The sequence below is a fragment of the Thunnus albacares genome, chromosome 13, assembly GCF_914725855.1.
Source record: "Thunnus albacares chromosome 13, fThuAlb1.1, whole genome shotgun sequence".
NCBI lineage: Eukaryota > Metazoa > Chordata > Actinopteri > Scombriformes > Scombridae > Thunnus > Thunnus albacares.
This window is the reverse complement of record NC_058118.1, coordinates 6,940,061-6,951,688: the sequence shown is the minus strand read 5'-3', so window position 1 is coordinate 6,951,688 and position 11,628 is coordinate 6,940,061. Positions and strand designations below refer to the sequence as shown.

Genomic DNA, 11,628 nt, shown 5'->3' with positions numbered 1-11,628 from the left:
ATCAGATTATTAAATATCAAGGTTATATTCATCTCTTTTCCAAGTGGTTAATTAAATCTGAACTGGGAACATTGACATTTCCAATAGATAGTGAAGGTAATAATATCTCCACCCAGTTGCTGAACTTTGCTCCAGGTACTATGATGAGTGAATGAGATTTTCTTTTCCATCATTCACTTACATTTACAATTACTAAAAAATGTATTGGTCTCAGATATACATCTGGTTCTGGCTGAGTAAATGAAAGACCCCATTTTTCACATATTTTAGTATTAAGACTATTTAGAAAATATAAGGCCATGGACTATTTAGTTCAGTGTCTATCCCTGCTACATTACTGACATTAAAAGTTTTAACCAAATTAAATCCTTCAGGACAAAAACTTGTTCCAAACTACAAACTTCAACGGAAATATTAATTGAACAATGTTCTTACCTCAGGACTAGAATCACTACCTGCCTTTTAAATCATACTATTTGTTCAGAGTTAAAAAGGTCAGGACAAGCGGCTCAAAGAATGAGAACTCTCTAAGATCAAGACGTAAATGAAAAACAACAAATATATAATGCATATTAATAAATATTTTTTATTTAGTAAATTTTGCACATTGCGCTCTTAACATCACACCCAAATCCTTATTACAAATGGATGTTTATTCTCTGTAAAATCTTTATATTTAGAATTTCTGTACACATTTAATGGTACAACCTTTACCACTACACTGAAGTGTCACCAAAGAGAAACAGAATACGGTAGAAACAGAACATATTTAAAAAAGAAAAAGAAAAAGAAAACATGAAATAAGACTCCTAAAATGTATTCCTAATGTCACAGCTTGCAAAGCTTGATTACAGATTCCACTGTGCTCTTACCCAACAACCCTACAGAAGACCAACAACAAATAGCTAGGCTTGGTCAAAGAGAACAATTACAGGTGAGAACGTGGCCAAGAAATGAGATGGAAAAGTGTGTTGGTGTACAAGTGTAAAAGAGAGAGATGATCAACAGAAAGTAAGAATCACATTGACTTTAAAAAGGAAAAATGACCGAACAAGACAACAAACGTACTTCAGAATTTTATCCTTTCTACAGATGTTGCACCAGTGGTCATGAGTGTTTTCCTGGGGGAGGATGTCATTAGTGCAGTTAGTTGACACTGGTGGTGGCAAACCACTTGCCACAGACTGGCTTACTTCGCTCAGTGGCACGGCAGTAGTTGGTGAATTTCTCTTTCAGGAGCTGTCGGTACTGGTGACGGTTGCTGTAGAAGGATTGGTTTCTTTCTAAAAACGCTTGGATTTCATCCTCTGTCAGAAAGTTTTCTTCATCTGAAGTCGCTTCAGAATCATCCTGTATTAAAAACACAACCGGAGTACAGTCAATCAGCGCATTAATCATACTCAAAAAATTGACAGAGAGGTTCAAAAGGTGTATTTTTGATTATTACATTTCTCACTTACCAGAAGTTCCACAAGACTTCTGTTTGCTTCCGGAGGCCTGGCATTAAGGCTGAGGTTCTTCTGATGTACTGTCCATGGTAACCGTAGGGCAATGCTGGCAAATGTATCACCACATAAGGAGGAAAAGATTTCTTTGGTTCGGCAAGTGTGTGATGATGGCGGATTGTGGCCCGTTTTGTTCCTATCTGACATACAACCTTCGACTTTTTGTCCCTGTAGAAATTTGCATACTTTGATTAGTATACAGTGTTAAATTTTGTGCATACAATGTGTGAATTCTGTAGTTTGTCCTCTCACCTGTTCATTGCAGAAACCTTTGCCCTTCTTTTTCTTCTTTTTACTCTTGCACTGAGTCTTTTCCTCGGAGTGCGGCCAGCAGTCCACACAACTGTCTATTCCGTCCTCCTCCTTGTCTTCAGCACAGTGATGGCCGTTCGCGTCTTCTCCTTAAAGTTAAACAAAAACACACTGTGAGAAATGACATTATACTGCACGTATACAAGACTCTGAAATGGTTTCAGAGTTCAAAGTCCTCAGCATCTTAGAGCTGCTCAAACCTGACCTGCTTCGTCATGGTTGCAGATTCCCTCAGAGCAGGCAACGTCAGAGCCTTCCCGTGATCCCATCTCACTGCCCTCCATACTTGAGGAGTAACCGCAGTCACTACCGTTGCTGAGGGGGGATAAATCTACACAAACACCAGTTTTTTTTACAGCTCATTATTTGTCTTTACATTCAAGCACTATACAGACTAATTTTGGTCATGCAGTGACCTTCATGCATATACAGATTTAATGTCATATGGTGATGTCTGTGTGAATCTTTACCTTGTTTGGTGTTGTCTGGGCAGCTACAGGATGGGCTTCCATTGGCGGTGACACTCTCCTCACAGCCGGCCTCCTCGGCCTCCTCCTCCTCCTCCTCCTCATGGCTCCCGCAGGCCTTGCAACTGTCCTCCACACACTCAAGAGAACCCTGCAACATACCAGATTTACTGACTTTAATACAGGCGAACAGATGTGAAGCTGCAGATGAACACAGGTGTCTTAAATAACGCGTAAGGCCAGCTTTAGACTCTTACTTCATCCAGATTTTTCTCCTTGTCCTCTGCCTCTTGTTCAGATATGTCAAAGCCACACTTGTTTTTGCGTCGATTTTTTCGCTTTTGTCTCTTTTTCTCCTGTTTCAGCTCTTTGGCCCTCTCCTCCTCAGACAGCTCCTCAACAAACTGCTCTAGCCGACTGATCCCCTGCATCTTCTCCACCGCCATCTAGGGATATGGTAACAGATACATGATCACAGCGCCATAATGTCTCCATCCTCTGATAAATCACTTCTAAGTAATACCATAAACACACTGGCTTAGAGGGTATGTACCTCAAAACTTTTACGTAGTGCATCAATTCCCAAATGGAAGAGTATCTGCCAGGTCTGCTCCTCTGCTCGTAGTTTCTGCCAGATCTTATGCAGCCGCTCATAGAGGTGAATGCCCAAACAGGTCAAGACTTCTTCCTGTGCAATGTCGATGGTCTTGGCATGTCTCTCTCTGCGTCTTGAGAAAACAAACAAACAGTAACATCAACTGGATGTATAAATACACTGAAAGAATCATGGCAAGAAGGAAAATGACTCAAACTGACTTGATCAATGGAGAATGTGAGCTCTGCAGTGTTGACTGTTTAAAATTTTACTTACTCATAGCCTCCTGCGAACTCAGGCTCTGCCCGGCCAAGGAGGTGAGCGATGAAGTCAGTCTCACAGCACACATGGATGTGGCGTTCATGAGGACAACAGCACAGTCCCTCATACAAGGCAGCGCAGTAGCCTTTCTCTTTACTGCAGTCCAATTCTCCTACCAGGATGTTGTATGCCCTCAGCACTTTATTCTTACAGTCAGTACAAAACCTGTGGACAAGAAAGTAATATGCAATTAACGCAGTTCCTTTTAGACCTGTAACACAAAATCTAAGAGAAAAAAATGCATTCTGGAAATCAAGGCTATGACAGTCACACATTACCTGTGTTTACGCAGGTATGTCTCCAGCGTCTCTAGGAGACAGGCACTATCAATGAGGACCACCTCATCCCTGCACTCCTGAGACATCAGCTCCCACACGTCCATCCAGCTTCCACTGTAAACAATTATCATTGCTTAATTATTACAACAAAATGCATCACAGAGCACAATTATCATCTCTTAAACCTGCGATAACTGATTATTGTCCGCTTGGGGACAATGGAAACAAGCTGTAAACACAACACTGACATATTACCTATCACCTTACAGGCTGATATGTTGAACTTGTTGAACAAACAGTTGCCTAATTACACATGCAGCAGATACAGAGCAACATTATCATTCATTTGGAGTCATGTTTCTGGCCACCTGGTGCATTTAAGTCCAAGATTCACTCTCCTTCTAGCTCTGGTTTTGGTCTCCACTAATTCAGGAGGGAAATATCTTGCTCTTTAGCTGCTAAATGCTGCACTATGTTAACTACATCTAAACAAAGCCAACATGTCTGATGTCTGTTTGGAAAAAACAAAAGAAAAAAAAAAGAAACAACCCATGGTCAATTTCCAATGTACACACTGGCTTAAAAGCATGCAACTGCTGCTGTATGTCCCCACCATGTGAAGAACTCCAGGTGCTCCAAGCACAGGTTAAGGATTTCTAACAGATGGAAGTATCCAAACATTACTGCAGAACTTACAGTATAATTTTCAGTTTTACAAGTCTGTTTTGTTTCCCAAATCTGAATATAAACCAAACCATCAACTACTGAAAGGTCCCCAATATTTATAAAAATCACCACAGGATGATAAAAAAAAAACCATTTGTGTAACTGGGGTCTTAATCTGCTTTAATAGAGAAAACTCATACATGTACATAAGTGCATCTCTTAACTGCGGGAATGTTTTCTGATTCCAAAATGACACTAGCAAAAGCACTCTGCCGAGCAATAAGCTCTCATTCCCAACAATGTTACAAGCACATATATAGAGTATGAGACTAGGCTATATATTAGTTTTGTATAAGTATGAGTGTATAAGTTTTTCCCATCACTACTAGCCACAGGTAATAAAATTTGTATTTCTTAGATCTACAAAATGTTACACGATTCTTAGTAAAAATTACAAACGTGATTGAAAGCTGTACACATCAACAAGCTATAACAACCACACTGAGGCAACCCCCCAGAGAGCCTCAAACACCCCATATTGGTTTCTGTTCAGTTTTAAGTTTGTCAGTCAAAAGGCTGAACAACTTTCCCAGGTGAAGCATATTTTTGTATAAATCACTCAACTGTCCATATAATGGTACACAGATGACTGGCCTAAAACACAGACCTTCTGGAGGCTGGTGACAGAGCTAAGCTGTCTGTTTAAAGACTTGCGTCTACCTACGGGGGACACAAGCTGTCCAAAGGCAAAGAAGATGCTACATCTGTTGTCTTCAGCTCCTCTAACAGTGTCATTCTTAAAACCTAACACTCTGTGCCGTCGTCACTATGGTTTGATAGAAGACAACATTCAAAACATCCTGGATATTGTTTAGAGAGAAAAAAAACTGAAACATAACAGTTGTATGAGGAAAACACATGAAAATAGTCATTTTACTCACCCCAAAGGTTTAGGTTTGTGTGTGTCTAAGGAGTGTAACTGGCATCGTTTGTTCTTTTTGCTTTTTGGAATGGCATCAATCATGTCATTCAACTTTGACCTGCAAAAATATGTATATATTTTTAAGAGTTGATATAAATACAACAGTGTAAGATGTCCATTTACAGGGTTTTAAACTGGTATAGAATTATCCTTTGACAGTATCCAAACAAACCCTGAGTAGACCCAAGTATCTCCCACGTATAAATTTGGCAGTAAGAATGAAAGTAACACATTTCTGTGTATCTTACCCGTGGACGTAGAAGAGGGTGTAGAGTTTCTTAACGTCTGCCAAACAGGCCTTGGTGACAGAGAGCATGCCCGTGGGTTTCACTGTCAGTGGCTCCAAGGCTGGGTTCCCTGATTCCACTAAATGGGAGAAAAGGCGCTCCACACTTCGTCTGCAACCCACGCATGGCACCAGCTGAGATAATGCACCGTACACCTCTCTGGATGTCACCATCAGGGCGATATTCAAATCCTGTTGCTTCAACTTGGAGTGATACTAAAGGAATCATACATCCATTACAGCTTTGCTGATAAGTCACATGAAGAAAACCTACACCCTTTTCAACTCAAGCTTGTGAATGTAGTAGTAGGGAAAAAGCAAAAAAAAAAATCACATGCTTAAGTACATTTAAGGAAGGGACATAATGTGTAAAATTGAAACTACTCACCTCAGAAAATTGTTTCCAATGAGAACTGTTAATTTCGTGTCTATCGACATCCATGACACTATCAGAAAATTCCATTACCATCTGGCAACAAGACAGAATATAAAACTGTTAATGTACATTATTGAAATTCTCATTTCAGCCGTGCTAATAAGTATCACAAGACATGATCACGTCTCTGAAAATATCCAGTGTCACTTTGTACATTATTAATGCATCATTTATTAGGAGTCAAGAATGTTGAAATTTATACCACGGCCACTTAAGAGTTCTTGACACTGATTGCCTGGCAAGCATCTATTATTTTACTGTGTTGTACAGTATGAACAGTATAACTTTCAAGAGCCTATCCTTTAACATTTTAATAAAGGTCTGTACTTAGTAATGACTAAGTCTTTGGTTTTGGTCAGTTACGGAGCAGATGTGGCCTATGATTGTGTTAGCCCTTTCACATCTGTGATTTTCATAGACATCCCTTTGTGGTCATACACATGAGAAAGCTTACTTACCGTGAGACCATCATCAATATACAGGGGGATCTGTCTGGAGAGGAACGGGTAGTCCTCTTCACCTTCCCTGCAAACCGCGACCAGACGTGCCATGGTTTCTCTCAATGTGGTGCAGCTTTCCTGCCGATTACAAACAAGAGACCGAATGACCACATCTCAAATCAATACTGGCCACAACATCACCTTGTCACCACAATAAATACTATCTGACAGAGTATTTGACATTAAAACGCGTTACTAAACGCCAAACCATTTGCTATATAACACCGACACCGTCTGATTTACTGACACGGCTGCAGAACATACAGATTTGTCTTGACCCAGATTTAGACAGCTAAGTTAGCAAGAACAACCTGGGAAACGAGAGTATATTATTTTATGGTGTAAAATCTGCTGGCAGGAGGTTTTTCTTACACTCTTCCAGTTATGAAAACAGGTTTAATGACGCTAACGTCCGTCTGCTGGGCAGGATAAAGTAACCGGCGGTGAGCCAGTTAACGTTAGCCTGCTAGCTCATTTTATTTGCCAGTAGGATTTTGAAATACGAGGAAGCATAAATTCAGTCACGCTATACACCCTTACACTGACGTGTGTAATGTCTTGACAAATAATATAAAGTGCAGTGTTGATATAGTTAGTTTCTGCCCTGTCGATGCCACTTGTTAGCATCGCTGTAGCTCGCGTTAGCAACCTCGAACACGGCTTACATAAAGTTGAACTGGGCTACTTAGCGACTGTCACTTTTATCAGCTTCTCTTTCTAACGTTTAAAAGACTGACCATAATCTGTCACCTTGACGAGCTACTTAAATGTGCCTCTGTCAAAAACCTCATATTTGTCTTTACTCACCCACTTATGAAAGTTCCTTTTTAAACAAAAATAAGTGCGACAGTGAGTGAGTCTGCTACGGTGGCGAAATCTGCATTACTGATTTGACCTTTGCACTACGCACGTAGTAGCTGACGTAATGTGCTCAGCCTCCAGGGGGCGCACTATGCATCTATTTACACCAATAAAGAAATTAAAAAACAAAAAGCAAACATAAACACAATTAAATTAAATTAATTACAAATCAAATTAATTAAATATGACTCTAGCTTTCACAGCTTTAGAGTTTGTGCAGTATTTTAGTGTGTTTAAATAGGACATGAAGACAGTAAGTTTGGGTGTCTGTTTTTGCAAATTTGCAAAAAGAAATAATATTAATAACATATTTTTAGACAGTAATTTTAAATGTTCAGTCCCAAAAAAGATGAGCTGTCGTTTCATGTGTGTGGTGACAGAAGGAACAAAGAGGGTCAACATTTAGCCTATATTTTACAATAACTGAATTAACTGGATAACACCTGTGCAATATTTTCAGAGATACCTCTTGCACCTTATTTGAAACAACAAAATCCTGGGTAATAACCTTCTTTTGTTTTTTTACCCAGTCTATACCAATATACAGATTATTCCAAACAAATACAGAAGCAGGTTTATTAATTATGCTTCTCTGGGTTATTCCCTTATACATTTATTATTACTTTGTATACTCAAAAAAAGGATCTGAATTCCCTATATATAATTCTGGTGTATTATGAGCTGTGCACGACTTCGAGCATACATTGCCTTGTTACTGTTGTTGGAATGGTAAATATGTTGTAAATTCCATTGTGTAAATGAAGTTTAAAAAAAACAAAACAAAAACAAAAAGACCCTCCATCTATTTTGAGGAAACCTTCAGATATTTTCAGTATGTCCAATTGCAAAAGTATTATTCATAATTAACGATTTCCTTTTACTTGAGAAAGAGAAAAATCCTCATTCATACAAGCTAAACTGTTATAAATCCACTTGTTAATAAAACATCTTTATTTGGGAAAAAAAAGTTAGTTTGAAATGAATAAATGAGCCATAAGCATTTCCACATCTTAATTTTTATTTGCTTGTTTCTTTGCATTCATCATATATATACAGTATATACAGTATTAGATTTAAACCCCCTTTTTTTTAGTTGAGGTTTGGTGTAAACATGTCACTGATATTTGAGTGATGTTAGGATGAGAAACTAAAACTTCATCTACAACAAACAGAACTGTACTGAGTAATGAAATAAGCAGGAAAGGAATAAACACCAGAAAGAGATTAAGAAGGCAAAAAGTAAAAAACAGAACATATACAGTATATACAGAAGATCAAAAGTTCAACAATACAGGCTTTGTTCAAGTGCTGCATTATTTTAAATGCAGTTTTCCATTCTGATGAGAGCATGAACAGCTTATACTTACTGCTGACGAGTTGAATGCATTATTTAGCTGCAATAACTTGACTGGTTTTGTGACAAAGGCAAATCATTTAAGAACATTTAACAGCACATTTGGTTCACGTTATATTGAAGTCCAAGTCCTCACTGATTCAGAGGTACCATTTTTATCTAGACATGTTTATTTTCATAAATAAAGAAGGCATGTACAATGGTATCTTCTTACAACATTAAATCTCCCCAACTCCCCAACTCTAGCCCTCCACAAAAACCTTCAGAATAGTTTTACAAATTCAATTTCACCAGAATTTGACTGTAATTCCAAGGAGATGTAAAACATATATTACAATGCAATTCATGAACATGTACGACAGCAAAACACACACTGAAAATAAATCGCTACAACTAAGTGTGTTCACCATGGAGTTGATCAATCCTGTCATGACATTTGCAAGCAAGAAAAACAACAACTGATTCTTGCTGACAGCTTGAACGAGGCACATTCTGTCCATCTCATCTCTCTTTTTGTCAGAGACTGAATCTGATGATTGCTTTTTATACAGATCCCACGATGACGGCAGCAAGTGACAGCCTGATGTTCTTTTGGAAAACAGTAAAACCACATCAGCTGTAGCAAGGCAGAACATAAAAAACAGGGACTGGGCAACACTCCACAGGCAGAAAGGTAAATTAGCAAAGCGCCGAGACACTGGCTCCACAAAGGTCTGACATATGTACAAAGCAGCGTAAAGCCCAAGACTTCCCAACATGATGTTGAAAAGTGCTTTGAGCCACTCTCTAACCTGGGATCTCGGCTGCATCACATAGAGTCCAACCTGTGCTCCTGCCATGTAGATGGCTACATAGCCCAGTACAGAGAATATGCCCTCCTTATTAGCATGCAGGAAGTCCTTCTCTCTGTCATTGTTGTGGATAAGGAAATCCTTGAGCCCTGTCGTCTCCAGAGCGAACTGATAAAGTCCTCCGATCAGAAGGGCGAAGACCCAGGACTGGCTGACTGGTAAAATGACTAAAAGCATTGAAGCCACAACTTTCACGATGGCTAGTGTGAAGAAGAAGTTCCAGTGGACGCCATATTCTGTCACATGCTCATGGTAGCTGGTCATTTTGACGCTCACTAGCCGTGCCATACCAAGAACAATCAGGGGCCAGACAGATAGGAGCTGCTTAGAGAGATGATTCATCTTGGATCCAGAGATGTTCTTCCTCCGTGCCTCTGGACAGACGAGGGCATTTGCAAAGACATATGCTCCGACGCCAAAGTCCATAACACCTGTCCCATAGGTTTCTGTCTTAGCATATCGCCTTGGGAAGACACTGAAGTCTACGGCGAGAATGCTGATAGCTGTTTTCACATTCACAAACACTCTAAAGATGGTCACAAAGGGAACCTGGTTGAACTGAACGTGACTCTGAAGGAAGGTGCTGACAGTGGACTGCCGGTGCTGAGCAGGATGACTGTTGGTACGGTAGATATAGAAAATCACACAAGCCGAAACACAGATTAAGCTAAAGATGACCTGGTGAAGAATGTTGCTCAGGATGGTACATGACAGGACGAGGGGGAGGATAAGCACAAAGAAGTCCAGAAGCAGATGAGAAATGAGTGGATGTGGCAGAGGAAGACTCCCTTTGGCCTGATGGTAGAGGATCAAAATGAGTCCTCTGCTGATGAGGCACAGTGGGCTGAGAAATGAGCCCAGTGCCACCTCCTCCAGACTGGTCCCATTGAGATTACTGACAAACGCTTCCTTCTGGTCTCTCTGAGACATGGCCTGCAAACATTACAAATCATTATTCACTGCATAATTTACACTGGAAACCTGAAAAATGTAAGGACACTATGGCAACACCCATGGTGATTTTTTAAAGGGATATGGGTACACTTTCAGATACAGGAATATAAAAGCTATATAAATTGTATAAACTCAGGTGTCACCTCTTTACATCAACTGTCTAAATCTCGATGTGTTTATCATAAACGTATCATAAGTGGAAGCAGTCGTTGTTTGTAATCAATGGCCTACCCGCACAAAAGCATTGAAAGAACAATGTAAACAGTGACTTTGCCGGACGGATTTTCACTTTTCCTGATAGTAGACTGTATCACTGTAACACTCAGCACGAGCAAAGTCCATTGACTTCTCTAATCTACACTGCGACGTTAAATGACGTTACGAAGGCCGTTGTTAGCAGTACTCACCACGGAGTAGTCTGTTGGGTGAGGGGAATGCAGGTTCACACAAATACCTGTTTTACAGCATTGCTTGTTACAGCTGCATGAAACACCGGCCCTAACCTGCCATGATGCCTTCAGTAACGTGAGATAGCTGCGTCGCTTACATCCGCGTTTGGTCACATGTCGCATTCAAGACTGCTCGGATTACTGGCAACTTCCGACTAAGCAGGACTTCAGTTTTGTTTTTTTTTCTTGTTCAAAATATTGTGAATAAATATTATTTGTATAACATTAGTATGCCTATTATTTTCTAGATCACGAATATAAATATTCTGGATCAATTTCTATTTCTGACAACTGATCAATGTAGGATGACAATCAATGTGCGGACTTGGGGACACAAAAGGAAAACTTTGACATTGGAAAAGCAGCAAATAGGCAGCAATAAGAAAAAGAAACTGAGGATTATGATACTTTGTGATGTCCTCTGTCATACTGGAGTATTGGTATCTTAAGGCATTTTAATACTGAGCAGTTATACCACAGCAATGCTACAGTGAATTTTGTTAATACAGAATTATGATACTCTGTAATGTCCTCCATCACATTGGAGTATAGGTTTCTTAAGGTTTTTTTTTTTAAATACTGAGCACGTGGAAGCAAATAGGCAGAAATAGCAATATATGATTTACAATTTCATGTTACTGTACCATGTTCAGAGGTCAATAAGAAAAAAAATGCTACAGTAAAAATGAGTGAAACTCAGGATTATGATACTCTGTGATGTCCACTGTCATACTGGATTATTGTTTTCTTGAGACTTTTTTAATACTGAGCAGGTATACCACAGCAAATAGGTAGAAATAGCAATAAGACT

At 39.5% G+C, this 11,628-nt stretch overlaps 3 protein-coding genes across 3 annotated transcripts in view; 1 reads left to right on the top strand and 2 right to left on the bottom strand.

Annotated features, from left to right (window-relative positions):
* LOC122995765 (histone-lysine N-methyltransferase 2B-like) overlaps positions 1–11,628 on the top strand; it is a 398,376-nt gene that overhangs the window by 332,934 nt on the left and 53,814 nt on the right. The window lies entirely within an intron of this gene.
* On the bottom strand, positions 562–7,258 carry ggnbp2 (gametogenetin binding protein 2). Its single transcript, XM_044370681.1, has 14 exons — positions 7,156–7,258; positions 6,307–6,426; positions 5,801–5,881; positions 5,375–5,628; positions 5,086–5,184; positions 3,479–3,592; positions 3,156–3,365; positions 2,838–3,012; positions 2,542–2,730; positions 2,288–2,435; positions 2,023–2,148; positions 1,758–1,906; positions 1,461–1,673; positions 562–1,350 (listed from the first exon to the last, which is right to left on the bottom strand). Exons 2-14 carry the CDS (start codon positions 6,397–6,399, stop codon positions 1,147–1,149), a joined length of 2,055 nt encoding a protein of 684 aa, XP_044226616.1. The 5' UTR covers positions 6,400–6,426; positions 7,156–7,258; the 3' UTR covers positions 562–1,146.
* Positions 8,444–11,290, bottom strand: pigw (phosphatidylinositol glycan anchor biosynthesis, class W). Its single transcript, XM_044370694.1, has 2 exons — positions 10,776–11,290; positions 8,444–10,347 (listed from the first exon to the last, which is right to left on the bottom strand). Exons 1-2 carry the CDS (start codon positions 10,938–10,940, stop codon positions 8,851–8,853), a joined length of 1,662 nt encoding a protein of 553 aa, XP_044226629.1. The 5' UTR covers positions 10,941–11,290; the 3' UTR covers positions 8,444–8,850.

What these genes read in the sequence shown, in the direction of transcription:
- pigw (XM_044370694.1), bottom strand. Translation starts at nt 10,940, where the DNA reads ATGCGACATGTGACCAAACGCGGATGTAAGCGACGCAGCTATCTCACG. An exon ending in ACCCAACAGACTACTCCGTG is followed by an intron (nt 10,348 to 10,775) that starts GTGAGTACTGCT and finishes TAATGTTTGCAG; the next exon opens with GCCATGTCTCAGAGAGACCA.
- ggnbp2 (XM_044370681.1), bottom strand. Translation starts at nt 6,399, where the DNA reads ATGGCACGTCTGGTCGCGGTTTGCAGGGAAGGTGAAGAGGACTACCCG. An exon ending in CACAAACCTAAACCTTTGGG is followed by an intron (nt 3,593 to 5,085) that starts GTGAGTAAAATG and finishes AATTGTTTACAG; the next exon opens with TGGAAGCTGGATGGACGTGT. An exon ending in AAGGTTTCTGCAATGAACAG is followed by an intron (nt 1,674 to 1,757) that starts GTGAGAGGACAA and finishes AAATTTCTACAG; the next exon opens with GGACAAAAAGTCGAAGGTTG.